This window comes from Solea solea, chromosome 1 (genome assembly GCF_958295425.1).
Source record: "Solea solea chromosome 1, fSolSol10.1, whole genome shotgun sequence".
NCBI classification, from domain to species: Eukaryota; Metazoa; Chordata; class Actinopteri; order Pleuronectiformes; family Soleidae; genus Solea; species Solea solea.
This window is the reverse complement of record NC_081134.1, coordinates 21,580,835-21,600,621: the sequence shown is the minus strand read 5'-3', so window position 1 is coordinate 21,600,621 and position 19,787 is coordinate 21,580,835. Positions and strand designations below refer to the sequence as shown.

Sequence of the window (19,787 nt, the reverse complement as noted above, 5' to 3'; positions counted from 1 at the left end):
CAGGACACAATCTTTAATAAGAGAAATTAATGAGCAAAATTTATGTCACCGAATTTCAAAATAGAAGTTTATTTTTTTTTTAAATATAGTTCACAATAAAAAAAAATAAAAAAAATGAAATCAAATAATCAAATCAATTATTCATAATGCAAAATTAAACTGATAAACAAAACCAAACATACACAAATACTACGTTTATAATTTGATTTCATTTTAGTTGTGGGCCACATGAAAGTCATTGAAGTTTGTCACCTCGTATATCTATATATACTGTATATATATATATATACATACAGTTGTGTATTTGTAAGTATTGCAACTGTTATTGTTACTATTCATAGAATTATAAAATACCCATAGCATTATTCAGAGAACCGGGGTTATTTTCCTAATGCTGAATTCCGGATCAACAACTCCTGTTTGCTGTGATGTTAAAATTGGCAGTTTTCTCTATGGGGTTTGGTGTGGGAGAGTAAATGGTTTAGAAAGTAAGCAACAGGCAGAAAAGGTGGCATAAATCAGCCCCCCCCACCCACCCCATGTCCTCTGTGTGGCCTCTTTAAACCACACTGTCTGCAGGTGGAGATAAATCAGCTCACACTCAAACAAACCTTTTCTTTTCTATGTTTTTCTTGTTATGGTGATGAAATAAAACTGGCCGTCAGAGATAAAGGTCACAGTGCCCACACAGTTGCTCAAGGTCGTGAACTTTCTGTAAGGTCACAGCCCCCCCCAGTATCATCAAAGTGACACATAAATAAACTGTGAGTGGAGGCTACATTACACACATTACTGTGTCTAATTATATCACTTTAGAGGGAAAGAGATGGAGGTTAAACCAACACAGGGCCACGGTGATGATGAACACGTCTCACATTCCTGCGTCTCTGCGTTCACTTCACAGTTTCCATGGTTACGTGATATTTCACATGTATGAATCTAATCTCCTCCTGTTACGACATTCACTTTTTTTCTTCTAATGTTTGTGTTTAAAGTCTTTTATTATTTTCTGAATGAAATACTTTTCTTTATCTCTGTTGCTATGTTTGTCCTCTGGACGTGAGCTGGACGCTAAGTGGTGGATTTCAGCTGTCAATCAGAGAAGGAAAACAGACTGCAGGAAAAAGTGAAGATGTGTCACTCTGATGGATTTTTCCCAGACTCCCTCACTCAGAACCTACATGAAATGTCTTTATTCTTGAGATAATCTGTGTTTGTAAACATAATTATAAACATAAACATGAACAATAATTACAAAATAATCATTTCTGGCAGGCTGTAAACTAAGAGGTGTAAGGCTGTGCCCCACAGTTCAAAGTTCTTAATCACAGTTATCATTACTTACAACTTGCACTCAAATATAAACCATCTCCTTAATTCACGGTCACTTGATGCTAAGATAATGTTAGTGAATTAAAACTTCCAAAATGAAAACCAGGAAGTGACAGTGCATCGCCAATTCTGACTTTTTTTTTAAAAATGTTGTTGAAATTGATGAAATTCTGCGAAATTATCATAAATATTATTTTTTTCAATGTAGTTTTATTCCTTCAGATCAAAACAATCACTTCTTCGTGATAATATTGTATCGTGACAATATCGCATTGGGATAATATTGTATCCTGTCTTGTTAAGCGTGACAATTTTGTATCGTGACTTGTTTTAGCATGACAGTATTCTATTGTGACTTGTTTAGCGTGACAATATTGTATTGTGACTTGTTTAGCGGGACAATATTGTACTGTGACTTAAATATCGTGACTTGTTTAGCGTAGACAATATTGTATTGTGACTTGTTTAGCGTGACAATATTGTACTGTGACTTAAATACCGTGACTTGTTTAGCGTAGACAATATTGTATTGTGACTTGTTTAGCGTGACAATATCGTACTGTGACTTAAATATCGTGACAATATTGTATCGTGACTTAAATATCGTGACAATATCGTACCGTGACTTAAATATCGTGACAATATTGTATCGTGACTTAAATATCGTCACAATATCGTACCGTGACTTAAATATCGTCACAATATCTTATTGTGACTTAAATATCGTGATAATGTCGTATTGTGACTTAAATATCGTCAGAATATCTTATCGTGACTTAAATATCTTATCGTGACTTAAATATCGTATCGTGACTTAAATATTGTGATATTTTATTTTATTGTAAAATATATTGTTTTTTCAATATATTTTTTGTTCCCCATCAAAACAAACACTTTTATTGTGAAATTCTGTTAAATATCTCTTCTTTTAACTGTTATATTTGTCTTAAAAATTTGGATTTTTTTTATATTTTCCTCCACATGAGCTTTTTCCCTCTACTGACCCCGGGTCATGTGAGTTTGAGACCGCTGCTCTGGAGTGACTCATCTTCGTCAGCGGGGATGATCTTTGTGGAGGGTGGGTGTGTCGGTGGGAAAAGGGGGCGGTGCCCACTGCGGTCTGACTCCAGTACATCACCGCTCGTCTTCTCAGGTTTTTTTTCCTTCCCGCTCCATCTCTCTCTCTCTCTCTTCTCTTCTCTTCTCTTCTCTTCACTTCACTCTGTCCGTTAATTTCAGTCTTTACCTCACCTCACAAACATGGCGGTCGCACCGAAGCGGCAGGACACGCGGAAATTCTTCGAGAATTTGTCCGGGGAAGGTAAATCCATCGCGGTGCTGACCAGCGGAGGAGATGCCCAAGGTATAAAAAAAAAAAAAAGAAGCTCAATTCCATCATCGGACACATCCGCTGTAGCAGTCAAACATTAAGAAAACTAACCCACCATTTTATATATTACAAAACTACTCATACTCTATTCGATCGTGTTACATTTTACATCATTATTTTACCGAGAATTGTCACGGGTTTGTCAGGCCTGCGGCTTGTCCGATAATGGAATCAGCATGGAGCAGGTACTCCTGTGGACTGAACTCTAAGAAAATGTTTTTGCCGCAGCACAGGAAGAGAAAAAAAAGGGTGACGCCTTTTTAATGATCTATAAGTAATCAATATTTTGATTAAGCAGTCCCGTGGTATTTATTTGTACTTTAAGTGTAAGTGAATGTCAACAGAGGTTGGTTATGCAACAGTTTATCGTCCCTTCACAGTCAGGATTCTGCATTGGTCATCGATACTTATTCGTCATTGATTGGTCACGTGAGAGAGGCGGGTCAATTTGATTTAGTTTGATTTTTTAGCTAAAGTGGCTTCTGTCCTCAGGGACAGAGGGCGTGTCTCTGTCCTCATGGTGCATCTGTACGTGTGTGTTTACCTGAGTCATGGTGTGGAACCAATACTCGACCTGTTGCGTGTCTTTGCTCGAGTAAAGGAGTCTTTGAGGTGCAATGCTGACTGAACACTTTAAGTGTGTTCCAGTTGTTGTCGGAAGTCTGGAATTCCAACTCAGAAACTTGCAATGATCAAGGATTGATACGCAGCAATATGTTACGTGGCGATATGTCAGGTTTTTTGCAGTTTTTTATGAACTGAGATTAAAAATAAACATCCACCTTTTTGTGGATTAGCATAAAAAAGGCGCTCACAAGAGCTGTTGTGTGAATATATCGCATATATCATTTTGCAAAATACTCAGTATATTGCAATATCGTGATAATATTGTATCATAACTTAAATATTGTGATAATATTTAAGTTATCATGACTTAAATACCGTGACAGTATCATATCATGACAATATTGCATTGTGGCTTAAATATTGTGACAATATTGTGTTGTGACTTAAATATTGTGACAATATTGTGTTGTGACTTAAATATCGTGATAATATCGAAATTGTGACTTAAATATCGTCTAACAACAGTACACGGCTACGTTTTCCGCCCCGACCTGTGACGCAGTATTCATCAATGCTAGCTACGCCAAATGCTGTTTTTTTTTAAAAAGTCGCTAAAAGAAAAAGAAATGCTATAAATGTAAGTTGAGAAAGATGTTCAACTGTAACTAAAAACACCGTTCAAGTTTTTTTAAAGCACAATGTAAAATGATAGAAAAAGGATGTAAAAAGTATATAAACACAAAATAATAGTCAATATAAAAGTATAAAACACAATACATACTGTATACACAGTATAAAACCCCACATAAAAGTATATAAAAAAACAATATAAACATGTATTAAAAATGATTTAAAACATACAAAAATGGTGTCATGTAAAATACTAGATTACAAGAATAACAAAATAAAATATTCACATACATACACACACACTCAGCAGGTCTCATGACTGAGTGATCACACAGACACACGCACATGTACACTCTCCTCTCTCTCTCTCACACGAACACACACTCCTCTCTCACACGCACACACACACACACTCACACTCTCACTCTCTCTCACACACACACTCACAGTGTGAACACATGTTCTGCATCACAGACGCTGAGTGGTCATCGGATCGGGGGGGGAATGAAACAAACACCTCACTTCCTGTGGCTATCCTTCCACACTAAACGCCACAGCGTGCTCTTATTTTGAAGGCGGCCCTCTGTTGTTATTATTGACCTCTGGTGTTTCTGTGTCTGTCTGTGTCAGTGTCTGCGTGAGGACCAGAGAGTTCACAGCTGACACCTTTAGTTAAATGATGTTACAAAGTGCTGACATTTAAAAGTGAACTTTTTATGACGTCATTGCACCGTTATTATATTATATTATCAATAAATCATGATACAACCCGCCCATACATGTTCAATGTGTATTTAGTGGAGGTTTATATCCGATCACTTATTTTATTCACTTATATTGTGATAATATCATATCGTGACTGAAGTATCATGATACTTTTATGTCACTTTAAACATTTATTATTTTATTGTGTTTTTATTTTTGACATTTTAATCAGATTTGACATCAGACCCTTTAATTTTTTTAATATATTTTCTATATATATATATATATAATATTATTTTATTACATATGTGACTAATTCACTTATTTACATTAACTTAATGTTAATTGCTGGATGTGAATTTTATTGTTTTCTCTTTTTAACCTGGAACTAAACCTGCTATAAACATACATTATTATTATTGCTTTTAGTCAAATCAATATTATATAATAGTAATTGTTATTTTATTCACAGAAACACACACACACACATCTCTACAATCTCATTCACCTCATGTTCTTTTTTCCTCTGTCAGATTCTCTTCGTCCAATCAGGAGGCACCGACCCGGTTTCTTAGCAACGCCGGCTTATCCCATTAGCATCAGTGAGCGTTAACATCACAGCCTGAAACCATGTGACGTCCATGTTTTCCTGCACCGTTTATTAATGTCCATAATACAATATAAAACCCTGCATCAAACTATATAAAACACAATTTAAAAACAATATAGAATGCAATATAAAACCCTGCAGATAAGTATATAAAACACAGATTAAAAACAATATAGAATACAATATAAAATGCTGCATAAAACTACATAAAACACAAATTAAAAACAATAAATAGCAGCATGAAAAAGCAGAGGAAAAGTCACACCACAGATCCTTTATCACGACAACTTCTAAAATGAAGACATTTCGTGAAATGCTGAAAAACATTTTCAGAATGAAAAAAGGAAAAAAGATCTGTTCCCGTGTGAATGAGACCGTAGAGTTTCAAGACGAGTCCAGTGGCGACTGCTGCTGCTGCTGCTGCTGCTGTTGCTGCTGCTGCTGCTGTCGCTGCTGCTGCTGCCGTTGCTGCTGCTGCTACTGCTGCTGCTGCTGCTGATTAACCGTCGGTATTATATCTGGCATTGAAACATCTTCCCACAGCCACGGCGGTGACCTTGTGGTCTCAGTAGCAGTCGTGTCTCGTCCTCTGTCTCTGCTCCTCGAGGGGCCGGAGTGAGTTGCGTTGGCAGCGGCAGAAGCTTGTTCCTACTGTGCTCACTGTTCCATCACCACCAGCACAGAGAGCACACTCATAAACATCCAATGGGCCCTCAAGTCCTTTAAACACTTAATTTCAAGGCCCTTGGAAGTTTTTTAAATAGACATGGGTCATTGAACGTGCTTGAATTTTATGTAAGAAAGAAGTTCAGTTAATATTTAGGTGAATGTCTCCGTGCGAGATATTTTAATTTATTTAGGGTTATTTTCAAAAGCTTTTAAGGTCCTTTAATTTTTTTCCTAATTCACAAACTTACAAGGATTTCAAGGAGACTTCCCATTGGTCCTTAAGATCCTTGAAAGTTTGTCAATTTGCAAAAAAATTCCAAGCCTTTGAAAGTTTTTCTCCAAGGGTCTTTAAAATCCTTGAAAGTTGTCCTCAATGGACATGTCTCCCTTCGCTAATGTGCCCTTCAGGGTCCTTGAAATCTTTAAAAGTTTGTGAATTTGAAAAAAATCCGAGACATTCAAGGCCCTTGAACATTTTTGAAATTGTCTTAAATAGGCATGGGTCATTGAAAGTGTTTGAACTTTGTGCAAGAATTATTTTTTAAACTCTCAAACTTTCAATGATCTCATGACTTAAGAGGGTAGTTAATGAAACAGAAGCCTGAGGGTTAAGAACCGTATGCACAAGAACGAGTTTAGGACTATCAAATATTTATCAACATGCAACCAGCGTTTTGGGCACCTCCGTCTGTGTTGACAATTAACATATCACTTCCTGTGTGTCACGCATAAATGTCACCGGGTGACGTGAGAATTGACCATTGACAGATCATGATATTGTTGTTTTGTGTTTATCCTTAAAAACAGCTTTAAAAATATTATATTTTCTCCCAAGTCACCAAAATGTTTAAACGTCACATTTCAGCCACCGTCTGCCCTGATTTTGTAAAGATGGAATAAATGACCCATATCTGTCGACCTCTTTGTTTTCCTCCAGGTATGAACGGAGCTGTGAGGGCCGTCGTCAGAATGGGAATCTACGTCGGAGCAAAGGTTTACTTCATCCACGAGGTGAGACAAGACTCAGACTCCAGATGAAGCCTGGGGGGGGGGGGGGGGGGGGGTCTGCAGTGTCTGTGACGCTCAACAAAAGGGGCTAAATTAGAGCTCATTATGAGTTCTTGATCCTGTTTTGAGGTCATATTTGTCTCTCAGAGAGACAGCGGTATTTAAGAACCTCATACATTTGAGTCTTTTTTATTAAAGACCAGACAAGAGACAAAAATCACAGTAAAGGGAATTTGATTTCCCTTCAGTTTTGGACTCAAAAAGCTGGATTTCTGAGACGTTAACCTGTGAAAAGTGTGATTTTGTCACTTGCACATTGGCCTATGTGCCCTTCAGGGTTCCCACGGGTCCTTGTAATCCTTAAAAGTTTGTCAATTTGCAAAAAAAATTCCAAGCCCTTGAAAGTTTTTCCCCAAGGGTCTTTAAAATCCTTGAAAGTTTGTGAATTTTATCTCTCTTTATTTCTTTATTTTATTTCCTAATTTCTTGTTTCCTCCAAGACATTTCATATTAACATAGTTTATACTTTCAAAAAAGCTTTTGTGCAGAGTATTCTGTCGTATTTTTTCCCTCTTTAAATGGAATTAAATTAAAATGTAATTTGTCTTTTGTCAAACAGAATGTTAAAGCCAAACTCTTGCCCTTTCTCATGTCCTATTTTCTTCTGGGTAAACAATAGCAACATTTTTCTTTTGTCCCCAGAGAGAAACTGTATTTCCTGCTCATTAGTGCAACTATTTCAAGTTCCGTTTCGAGCCGGTATTTATAACCTGCCAGAGCCAATATTTACATTTAAACGGAGTCTTTGTGTAAGTATGTATGTATGTTATTTTTTATAGTAGTTGATGGTTTATTAAGTAATTGATTAAATGTACTCCTGTATTTAACTCGTGGTAAAATGATTGAAATCCTTTATATAGAAAATGTGAAAAAAACAAACTCAAACAAAAATTCAAATTCATTGCTATTTAAGAAAAACCTGGGTCTTTGAAATCCTTGAAAGTTTGTAAATTTAAAAAAAACATTCAAGGTCCTTGAACATTAAAATTTGTCCTAAATAGGCAAGGGTCATTGAAAGTACTTGAATTTTGTGTTCACAAACTGTCAAGGAGGTTTCCCATGGGTCCTTAAAATCTTTGAAAGTTTGTACATTTTAAATAAAATTCCAAGCCCTTGAAAGTTGTTTTCCCCCAAGGGTCCTTGAAAGTTTTTGAATCTAGAAAAAAACACCCTCCTTTTTAAATGTGTCTAATAGATCCCTGAAAAAAATCACCATACTCTTTAAGTCATTGGAGAACAAAAATGTCCATTTCCAAAAACTGCAATAAAAATAACATTTTTAAATTCATATTTTTTTTTCCTGCTTTGTGTTGTTGAATCTTTTGAAAACTATACAATACTGAGTAACTATCAGGATATTGAATACATTTTTACCTAATCCTGTGAACAAACAAGCAGCTGTGGAGACATAAGCTCCTCTGTGAAGAAAGTAATAAATCCCACAGACATTTGGACCTTATTGGATATCGATCGTCTGAGAATGTATATGTGCAGTTTGGAAAACCACCGACCGGGCAGATTTGGAATCACTCTGTATTACCAGAGGCACAAATTCAAGCCATCTGCCTTGACCAGTTGGGGTGAAAGGAAAAATGGGGGACAGAGGAGAGGTGGGGGACAGAAAGGGGGGAGAGAAAGGACAAGAGGGAGATGAGGTAGAGACAGAAGAGAGATCAGGAGCAGATAACAATTGTATCAAGTTACAGGTATATACAGTCAATGATGACATGTTTATAAAAATGCAATATCATTTATATAAGTAGCAGCAGAGACTGTTGATAAAAATTATACTGATATCGACTTATAATTATAGCATAATAATAATAATTGTGATGATATGTTCCATAGTAATAGCCTCGAAAACTGGATCTGGGTTCTGCAACCTGCAAAATGAGGATACAGAGAGAGAGAGGGAGAGAGGAAAGGAAGGAACAAGAACAAGAAAGAACAAGGTTAATGACATATAAAAAGTCATATTCATACCCTGAGTGTGAGAGAGTGAGTGTGAGTGCACCACAGTAGATTCCCCCAACAGTCTAGGTCTATAGCAGCATAACTAAGAGATGGTCCAGGTTTCCCTGAGCTTTATCAAAAAGGAACATTTTAAGTCTAACTTTAAATACAGAGAGAGTGTCCGCCTCCCGAACTGTCACTGGGAGCTGGTTCCACAGGAGAGGAGGAGCCTGGTAACTGAAGGCTCTGCACAATTTAGCATTATGACATTAGCATTATTTTCTTTGGCATAAATACGTTTCTATTAATTCTTTTTTTTATGGAATTGTCTCAGAATTAAAGGCCCTTGGGCCATTTTTTTTTTTTAAATGGGCCTAAATAGACAAGGGTCATTGAAAGTACTTGCATTTTGTGTTTTTTCTAAATTTAGATCTCAAGGAGTCCTCTCATGGGTCCTTAAAATTCTTGAAATTTAAAATAAAATTCCAAGCCCTTGAAAATTATTTCCCCATGGGACCTTGAATGTTTTAGAATCTAGAAAAAAACCCTTCCTTTTCAATTTGTCTAATAGATCCCTGTAAAAAAAATCACCATACTCTTAAGTCATTGGCAGACAAACATGTCCACTTCCAAAAGTGGACATTTACTGTGATAAAAATAATACAGATTCATATTTTTTTTCCCTGCTTTTTGTGGTTAAATCTTTTTATCACAACTTACATGATGCTAATAAAATCCATATAAGGTAATTTTTGTGTTTAGTATATCAGAAAAAAAAAATGGTACGAGATAAATGCGACTAAAAACAAGTACAAAAGACATATTGTGTGGTTAGTGCTACCACTGAGCAGCCTACTGGCAGAAGGAATGAATCATTTAGAGAAGTGGTTTGTCTTCCTTGGAGGCAGCAGGTAATAATATCCTGATGTCTTTCAATAAAAACTCACTGGACAGAGTGTGATCATGATTAATAATCCTGGGGGACATGTGTCTCCCAGAGAGAGAGTAATTGTTCTCTGGGAGACACAAAATGAGAAAGGGAAATGTATTATTAATCATTATAAGTGTAATAAACAGTGAGATTTTATTTTCTACTGTCAGGGCGGCGTTAGCTGACGTGTTCTGCTTCTGATGATAAAGGTGATGTTGTATCATATAAAGGTGATGTTGTATCATATAGGGTTACCAGGGGATGGTGGACGGCGGAGAAAACATCCAAGAGGCGACTTGGGAAAGTGTCTCCAGCATGCTGCAAGTGGTGAGTGAGTGTAAATATAATTTAACACTCTCCCCACAAAGTCCATAGAGAATATCGACATTTTTAGCTCACAGGGAGTCAGGAGCTGCTGGTCTACCGCTGCCTCGTGTGGTCACTTTGTGTCACTGAAATACATCTGAACGACGGATTTCAAACACCAAAGTCATAAAATAGCTAATATTAAGTTACAGATGAGGGCAGAAATAGATCGACAACTCCTGCGTGCTGTGATGTAAAATTGGTAAAATGGACTTTGGCGCAGGGAGACAGAGAGGGCTACAAACTTTGATTTCCACTCATTAAGGGCTTTTAAACAAGCAAATGTGTTTTGTAGACATTGTAGACTTTAGCAGGTATATATTTCACCAGTTGAGACTTTAGTGAAGTGGCTAAAATCAGGTTTTATTTGCCAGTGCCTCATAACGACAACACCTTGAAATAAACCTGAGCTATGCAGTTTCAGTGCGTGTACCTGTGTTGCGTCCTCAGGGTGGTACGGTGATCGGCAGCGCCCGCTGCAAAGACTTCCGCACCCGCGAGGGCCGCCTGAAGGCCGCGCACAACCTCGTGAAGCTCAACATCACCAACATGTGTGTGATCGGTGGAGACGGCAGCTTGACCGGAGCCAACCTGTTCCGAGAGGAGTGGAGCAGCCTTCTGGACGAGCTGCTCCAGCAAGGTGATTGCTCGCCACTCGCCGGGTGTTCCCTGTTGACCACGTACAGTTTTTTACAGAATTAACCTCCTCCCCGTCGTCGCTCTCCAGGTCTGATCGACGACGAGGCGGTCGTGAGTAACTCGGTGCTGCACATCGTCGGCATGGTCGGCTCCATCGACAATGACTTCTGCGGCACGGACATGACCATCGGCACCGACTCCGCCCTGCATCGGATCATTGAGGTGGTGGACGCCATCATGACCACTGCTCAGAGGTAAAAATAATAAGGTCTGACGGGAAGGCGCAAGACTGAACTTGTTTCTTTGTATAACAAAGAAATCATTGAAACTGAAATTTATGACATTTTATGGCCCATAAAACTATGTTTCTCACATGGCCAGAATTTGCAAAATGAAGTTTACTTATAGGAAAAGGCATATTTAACTTGTAAAAGTTTTATAAATCTATGTTTTGTCACTTAAATGAAGATGATTTCTTTCTTTAAACCCAGCCGTACGCAAACAACTATCAAATGAGTAGATTTGATAATAGACATATTAGACATAAATAGGAGTATTTATTTGGTCAAATCTGGTTTACCTCAAAGTAAAATAGTAAAAAAAATAGTACTATCATAAAATAGTGTATAATCACTTTGAAATACAACTGCTACTAACATTTATTATCATAACAGAGCACTTGTTGGGTCCATAAAATGGTAGAAACTGTTGAAATGCATCGGTCGGTGTTTCCCAAACCTAGAAATCATCATGTTCTCAAATGTTTTGTTTTTGTTCACAAACTTAAATCAATCAGTTTGAATGATTTCTTTGTTTATGGAGCAAAGAAACCAGAACATATTAACGTTTAAAAAAGCTGAAATATCTGGAAATCCATTTAATTCAGTACTTGATTAATCTTTGATGAGTTGTTGCAGACTGACTACTTTAACCATACTCTAGCTGGTTGTTTCCGTTACCTGTTTAGGAGAAGAAATAAAAAGAACAAGTCTAATTCCTTACTTTAAGGCCCATCTTTAGTGCACTAACACACTTGCTGAAAGTGAGAGCTCTTTGAGCTGCGATGGATTGAAAGTTAGTGTCTGTCTGCTGCTATCAGATTTGTCTGTGATTGTGTCTAATTTTAGGATAAAATGGTTCGATTGTTTCTCTGTCGCCTGCTGTGATTTACCACTGAGTGCTTTTCCTTTTGTTTCTGTTGTTTTCCAGCCACCAGAGGACGTTTGTCCTGGAGGTCATGGGCAGACACTGCGGGTACCAACTTTTCTCTATATTTTTAGTTCAAATATAGCAAAGGAACAACAACACAAACATTTCCTGTGTGTATCTGCGTGTGTGTGTGTGTGTGTAGATACCTGGCCCTGGTCAGTGCCCTGGCCTGTGGAGCTGATTGGGTTTTTATCCCTGAAATGCCTCCTGAGGACGGCTGGGAGGACAACATGTGTCACAAACTGTCTGAGGTAACACATGATTCAGGACCAGAGCAGCTGAATGTCGCTGTTTGTCCAAAATATTAACATAGAAGCGACATTTTCACCATTTCAGTGTCAGTTTAGCTCCATTTGCGCGTGGTACTGGTTTCAGTTTTTACAGTCATTTATTATATTACAAATAATGTGTATTACTGTAATCATGTTTATATATTGTAAAATACCTCGACTCTGGTGGGACTCGAACCCACAACCTTTGAATGTCATCTCTAACACTTGACTAGAAGTCCAATGCGCTGTCCATTGCGCCACAGAGCCTGTCTTAATGCCTGTGAGTGTGGACACGATGGATTCACGGACTTAGAAGGCCTGATAATACGCTGCTCTCACCCACTCATGTAACCACCCAACATGCACCATGGAAACAGGGTCCTTACCTCGTCTCAATTTAAAACAAATCATTCCATTAAGGGTAAGGTGCGTTGTTTTTCTCAGTAAGTAGACGCAGTAATGGGTTTATTTGACACTGGGAGGCTCCAGTGTCAATGTACAAAAAAGGAAATCAATGCAGCAGATAAAAGAGCCTCTTTTAATGGAGAATATTTTCATAATTGGGCTGAACAGTTTGGAAGAGACTGTCTATGAAAACTACATGACTGTGTTGAATAAATAATACAATAGTGCAATAATGAAGTCATAGGACAGTGGTAATTATAGTAAAACATTTCTACTCTGCCAAAAAAGAATAGTAAAAAACTCACAATATATTTTTTCCGACGCTAGCAGCTGAATGCGTTGTGGGTCTGCTGTGGTGGTGAGCTGTGTTTGTTGTCACGCAGAGCCGATCTCAAGGTTCCAGGTTGAACATTATCATAGTTTCCGAAGGAGCCATTGACAGACAAGGACGAGCCGTTACGTCTGATTGTATAAAGGATGTGAGTAGAGAGAGCTCAGTGTCAGACTGACGCAGAGGGAGAACCAGAAGCTGGACCAGCACACTGTGTGTGTGACAAACACAAACAATGACGGAAACAAGGAAATAATAAAAACCACATTGATCGTTAACGTCTGCCACATTCTAAAAGAGTTTCTTTATTTAAATTATTTTTCCAAACAGTAAAAAAAGAATGACTTATTATAGTTTTATTAAGGTATTAAGACACTGGTGGCGCTGTGGTGGCATGTTTTGAGGCCTATCTCCAGTCTGGTAAGGCAAATACCTTATAAGCTGTGTTTGAAAAAGTATTGTGGTTAGGGTAAGAAGGAAAATGATGCAACCATTTAGTTGAGCCAAGTCAAACCCAATAAAATGTTGATTGAACAAAATACAAAGGTTTTCAGCGATAATTATTACAATAAATGTCACATATCTGAGGTGAAAACCTGCATAGCAATTGCATTCATCATTGTTATATATTTTTCTTCCAATAAAATAATATTTTTTATTACTTTTAAGTGAAAACTTAAATAAGTAGAAGATACTTCTAGCAGTTAGCTAACTCCATTGACTGCTAGCTAGTGGGTAAAGAAGTCAAAGATTTGAAAACTTTACCCTCGAACTGTTAATAACACTGTTTTCTAAATGTTTAAAGAGGACTACAAGTTATCAAGGTTTCAACACATGTGGCTCAAACATTTAATAAAATGGTGTTTATCTAATCTTTTAATGTCAAAGAAGACTACTAGCGAGCAACGTCTTCTTTTTTACTTTGAGCAGCTAGCTAGCTCTATTGACTGCTAGGTAGCAAAGTCAAGGATTTGAAAGCCTGAGACTCAAACTTTCCACAAAACTGTGTTTCTAAATGTTTAATGTTAAAGAGGACGGCTACTTTACATGTGGCTCAAACATTTAATAAAAAGTTGTTTTTACTCATATTTAAATGTCAAAGAAGCCTGCTAGCTGGCAACCAGTAAGTTTAAGGTAAGGCTTGAAGTCAACATTTTAGTAAAATATGTTTTCTGAGTGTTTTACTGATCCGTAAATGTCAAAGAAGACTGCTAGCTAGCTTCGAGGAGTCAAAGATTTTAAAGCCTGGGCCTCAAACTGTTAATAAAAATGTGCGAGCAACCAGTAAATGTAAGATTTCAACACCTGTGGCTCCAACTTTTAATAAGGCATTTTACTGAACTATAAATGTCAAATGAAACATTTCCAACATGTGTTTAAGACTTTAAAGAAGCAAATGCTCTTGTGAGCCATGACTCGGCTATTTATTTAGCATGGAAACTCCACAGGTTTAGCTTCAAGCTAACACTGCTACAGCAGGCAGCCACCAGTGTTTGTTTTCACAGTGTGTGGCAGAGCGTGGTCACAGCAGATTTATCCTCCATCACTGGATCCAGCTTATGGAAAATGCAAAAGGTCACTCAGTCATGTTAAACTGAATTGTTCTTATTTCACACCCCCTCTAGAACCGAGCTGAAAGGAAAAGGCTGAACATTATTATTGTAGCCGAAGGTGCCATAGATTCCCACAACAAGGCTATAACTCCCGATTATATCAAGGATGTGAGTATGGTGGAGACCAAGGGCGTGTGTTTAGCTCCTTCCTGGTTTCCTTTTCACCAATTGCTTTTATATGATTTTAATATGATTTCATGTAGCTTTCCCACTTTTATTCTCAACATCCATTCGTTTGCAACCTAAGTTTTTATGCTTGATGAAATCGTCACATGACAGGTGATATTTTGCATGATTTCTCCCTCTGTTTTCTGCACATCAAATTCAAGTGTGCTGTCCATTCTTGTAAGACTTCTGCACTTTCTTGAGCTTTGATAATATGCCATAGATTTTTACCGATCCTGTAATCACGCCTATGTTCTGCTTCCATACCCAGCTGGTGGTCAGCCGCTTGGGTTTTGACACTAGGGTCACCATCCTGGGCCATGTGCAGAGAGGTGGGACCCCCTCGGCCTTTGACCGGATCCTGGTAAGTCTATGCGATCACGTTATGGTCAAAATTAGGTGTTTTGTACTACTCAAATACATAATGTTCACCTTTTTAAAGAGATGAAGATGAAATGCATGTGCTGGGTATGCTGAGAACCCAGCATGAGCACTTTCAATGAAAACAGGGCTGTTGCCAGCGGGGGTTCAAGTAAATACAGATTTTTAACCACTTCACAAAAAGGCTCATCCCATAAAATCAACACAGGTGTAAGTGTATGTAATCTTCAGTATGTGTTTGCTGCTGTATCCTGCCATTAGACGGCCTTTTCCCAACAGGAAATAGATTTTCGTGAACCTGTTGCACCAAAATCCATAGAGAAAATCTGCGTTTTTACCTCACGGGAAACACAACAGCTGTTGGTTTACAGCTGCCTTGTTTTTGACTCTTGGATAAATCTGAATGAAGGATTTCAAACACACAAGTAACCAAATAACACTTTTGAACTTACTGATGGAGGCAGAAGTGGATCAACAACTACTGTTTGCTGTGGGGTTAATGTCACTGATTTTCTCTATGGACTTTGGTGTGGGAGAGTGAGTGGAGGAAAATTCTATCTTACAGGGAGATAAAAACACAAACATGTTCGTAAGATATCATAGACTTAAGCTGGTGTAGATTTTACTAACAGGAAACTGACATTTGTAAACCACTCACCCTCTCACACCAAACTCCATAATGAGTGATTTTAGCTCACAGAGGACACAGGACCTGCTGGTCTACTCATTGCCTTATTTGTCAAGTTTTTCCAGACTTAGATAAATCTGAATGAAGGATTTCAAACACTGAAGTCACCAGAGAATGCAGTTCGATTCCACCCCTGGCTAATTGTACTTGATTCCATTGTAAGTCGCTTTGGATAAAAGCGTCTGCTAAATGACATGTAATGTAATGTAATGGATGCAGTGAACGGGATCAACAGAGAGAGCGAGAGAGAGATTTAATATAGAGTGAAACAAGCTTTAGTTTCCTGATGTAAAAGTCTGTCAAACAGTGAGATAAAGATTTATTCTTGAGACCTCATAGACTGAAATAGGGGTGGAGTTTATTATTATTAAGTGGCTAAAATCTCTTTTATTGTGGCAGCCATGCTTTCACTGAGAGTGAACTTGCCTGTTTTTTTAGCCAGTCATTAAAGGTATTTTTGACAACCAGCCCCTTTCAGTGTGACCTTTAAAATGACCCCTGCAGGCGAGCCGTATGGGCGTGGAGGCAGTGCTGGCGTTACTGGAGGCGTCCGCCACCACCCCGGCCTGCGTCGTGTCTCTGGTCGGTAACCAGGCCGTTCGACTACCACTTATGGAGTGTGTTCAGATGGTAAGTGTGTGTTTGTGTGTGTGTGTGTGTGTGTGTGTCTGATACGACCTACTGTACACTCACATTTGACCTTTTGCATACTTTCACGAGGCGCCTGCAGGTCTCTGATGTGCGATAGTACACTGATTTAAAACTTGTGTTATTGTCTTAATATCTTAATGTTATCTTTAAAGCCTGAGTCGGGGACCCACAGATGGGTCCTGGGAGACTGTGTTTGGGTCCCAATAACATTTGCAGAAGTTTTTCCAGCCTTGTATGATTTTGTTTTGCATGCATTTTTAAAATAACATGCATAAAATGTACTTAATTTCGACGTGTAAGAGCTGCTTAGAATTAGCATGTAGCATGGACATTATCTTCTTAATAAAAGATTCATCTGTCTTATTATTTCCTGATGAATCAATTAGTTGTTTACTCTAGAAAATGTTGCTCAGTGTTTTCCTGGTGTAAACATCATAGTGATGATGTTTTCAGGGAAGAAACATTATTTATTATTAATGATTTTGTTGTTAAATGGAGATAAGAATATTTTTTTATTTTATATATTTACATGTAAGAAGCTTAAAAACCAAATTAATTTTGGAGTTTGGATCTCAAAACGATTAATCAATTATTTGATTAATTTATGGCACAAGGAAGGGGGAGTGGCATTTAAATGATTTGTTATTTAGTTTTTTAACTTTCATTTGGTTAGTTAATGAAGTGTAGGGAAAGTTCTGTCTTTCTGGTTGAAATTCTTGTTTTTCATGTGTTGTCGTCAGACCCAGGAAGTCCAGAAGGCCATGGATGAGAAGAAGTTTGATGAGGCGGTCAGACTGCGTGGGAGGTATTTTTTTTATATTCATAGTTTATTTTGGAAATGTTTGTACAAACTGAGGCTAAAGAGGTCTCGTGTGATTTAAGGCATGTTTCCACAGTGGGAACCAGGAACTGAGAAGAGGCAGATATTTTTTATTTGGCCCAGTGAAGGTCCCTGCTCGGGGGTTCAGTACAGGAGTCTTTGAGGCTTTGATGAAACCCGGGGGTCAACGGTGACATCGTAGTCTTTTACATTAATGCAAATCCAGGTTGTTGTGAATCTTCTCAGTTCTTGAAAAGGGTACCTGGTACTTAAGGGCTGTTCAAACCAAATTTCCATTACTTTAGTTCGGCTGCGTGAAATTGCAGTGACGCCGTTTTATATGCGACACAAACTAGTGACTTGTAAAGCAGCTGAATCCTTAGAATCAGTGGATTTAAAAAGATTTGTTCACAGAATGGTTCAGGCCATTCAGTCACTGAACTGAAATACCACTGAACGATTTCAACAATTCTTGTGTCAGAGGTCGCGCTCATGACTCTTCAGTGATGACATGCTCTGACCATTCAGTGGGATTAGGGATTATAAATAGATTTTGGCATTTTAAGTAGTTTTTGGGATTCCGTGGCCAAGTGGAAAGGGAACTTGACTTGTAACCGGAGGGTCGCCGGTTCAAATCCCCACCCGACCAAAAAGGGCTGGGGTACCCCAGAGCAAGGTACCCAAACCCCAATGCTCCCCGGGCGCTATTCAGTGTGGCAGTCCTAATTCTAGGATGGGTCAAATGCAGAGGAATACTTTCCCTAAGGGGATTAATAAAAATACAATTCAATAAATAGAGATTTTGAAACTATAAGTAGATTTTGGAATTATAAATACATTTTGGAATTATAAGTAGATTTTGGAACTATTAAGTAGATTTTGGAACTATTAAGTAGATTTTGGAACTATTAGTAGATTTTGGAACTATAAGTAGATTTTTGAATTATAAGTAGATTTTGAAATTATAAGTAGATTGTGGAATTATAAGTAGATTTTGGAACTACAAATAGATTTTGGAATTATAAGAACATTTTAGAACTATCAGTAGATTTTGGAACTTCTTCAGAGCAGTAGCAGAGTAGAGTTGAGCCGAGCCAAGTAGTTCTAGAACTAAAAAAAGGGAAATCACAAACACCCTAAAGATTTACTTCGATTTTACTGCTACTATAGTTTCTTGCTGTAAAATTCTCGACTCTGGTGGGACTCGAACCCACAACCTTTGAATGACATCTCCTGTAATTGACTAGAAGTCCAATGCGCTGTCCATTGCGCCACAGAGCCTGGTATTAACTTAAACACAACAGCTGCTCTCAGTCACTCAACCATGTAACCATGGAAATCATGCCTCGTCTCAGTTTACACCACCTTTGGTCTAATCTGTTAACGTGGCTGCCAACAAGCCAAAGGCCTAAATTCTTGAAAATGGTTCCTGGTTGCTTCATGGTGCTTAATACTGTCGTTGTTGTTACTGCTCTCTGATCCTCTGTGTCTCTGGTCGTCTACAGGAGCTTTGAGCACAACCTCGCCACATACAGACTCCTCTCCTACCACAAAGCTGACGGGGAACTTCCACACGTAAGTGGCCTTTGATCCAGAACCCTGAAACAACAACAACGACATGAACACACCAAGAACTTACTAACACTCTAATGTGTCTTTTTCCACCAGCACCTCTGAGATTTGTGCGTTAGCCTGTGAGGTATTTCCTGGTCATGTTTTTTTGTTGCACTAACCCCTCGAGTCTGTTTCTCTGTGACTGTGTCGGTCCTGACGAGGAGGACGAGGAGATAGTAGTATGTGATGAGGCTGCAGCTGAACACACTCAAGTTCAACTCCACTTTAACCTCGCAGATGAACTCATTTAGAGTGGATTTTCGAAAAACTAAACAACAGTCACGGGTTTGTCTTTACTATGAATTAGAGCTGCATCTAATGATTATTTTTATCAAATGGAGTAATTGTTTGGTCCGTAAAATGTTGAAAAAGGTTGATCAGTGTTTCCCAAACTTGGAAATGATGATGTTCTTAAATGTCTTGTTTTGTCCACAAACCAAAACCATTCATGTTGAATGATTTCTTTGTTATAATGGAGCAAAGAAACCAGGAAATGTTCACATTTTCAGATGCTGAAATCAACCAGTTTTTAATTATTGAAAAAACACTGAAAACACAACATAGTTGATGAATGATTTAGTTATTGATTGAATCCATTATTGATGCATCGATTACTGGATTAATCGGCAACTATTTTAATCATTTATTAATAATTTTGAGTTTTTTTTTGTTTTCAGATTCTAAAATGTGAATATTTCCTGTTTTTTTTGCTGCATACATACATACAAAAATAATTAAATGGAATCATTTTTGGTGTGTGGACAAAAACAAAGACATT

The 19,787-nt window shown here is 37.9% G+C and overlaps 1 protein-coding gene and 2 non-coding genes across 7 annotated transcripts in view; 1 reads left to right on the top strand and 2 right to left on the bottom strand.

The window, feature by feature from the left end:
- The first annotated feature begins 2,446 nt into the window (after positions 1-2,446).
- Positions 2,447-19,787, top strand: part of LOC131460731 (ATP-dependent 6-phosphofructokinase, platelet type-like) — a 31,661-nt gene continuing 14,320 nt past the window's right edge. For 2 of the 5 annotated variants that reach the window (XM_058631511.1, XM_058631501.1), the window contains exons 1-12: positions 2,447-2,695; positions 6,841-6,914; positions 10,105-10,182; positions 10,672-10,861; positions 10,949-11,114; positions 12,070-12,114; positions 12,212-12,320; positions 13,130-13,225; positions 15,127-15,219; positions 16,429-16,554; positions 17,316-17,380; positions 18,901-18,970. In XM_058631511.1, the coding sequence (XP_058487494.1) occupies positions 2,593-2,695; positions 6,841-6,914; positions 10,105-10,182; positions 10,672-10,861; positions 10,949-11,114; positions 12,070-12,114; positions 12,212-12,320; positions 13,130-13,225; positions 15,127-15,219; positions 16,429-16,554; positions 17,316-17,380; positions 18,901-18,970 (1,215 nt within the window). In that variant the 5' untranslated portion in view covers positions 2,447-2,592. Of the gene's footprint in view, positions 2,696-6,840; positions 6,915-10,104; positions 10,183-10,671; positions 10,862-10,948; positions 11,115-12,069; positions 12,115-12,211; positions 12,321-13,129; positions 13,226-14,702; positions 14,799-15,126; positions 15,220-16,428; positions 16,555-17,315; positions 17,381-18,900; positions 18,971-19,787 lie in introns of all 5 variants that reach the window. The other 3 variants (XM_058631492.1, XM_058631486.1, XM_058631475.1) reach the window with 2 other exon arrangements.
- On the bottom strand, positions 12,517-12,608 carry trnar-ucu (transfer RNA arginine (anticodon UCU)). Its single transcript is given in 2 exon segments — positions 12,517-12,552; positions 12,572-12,608. It is a non-coding gene; the product is annotated as a tRNA-Arg (tRNA).
- On the bottom strand, positions 18,585-18,676 carry trnar-ucu (transfer RNA arginine (anticodon UCU)). The gene is given in 2 exon segments: positions 18,585-18,620; positions 18,640-18,676. It is a non-coding gene; the product is annotated as a tRNA-Arg (tRNA).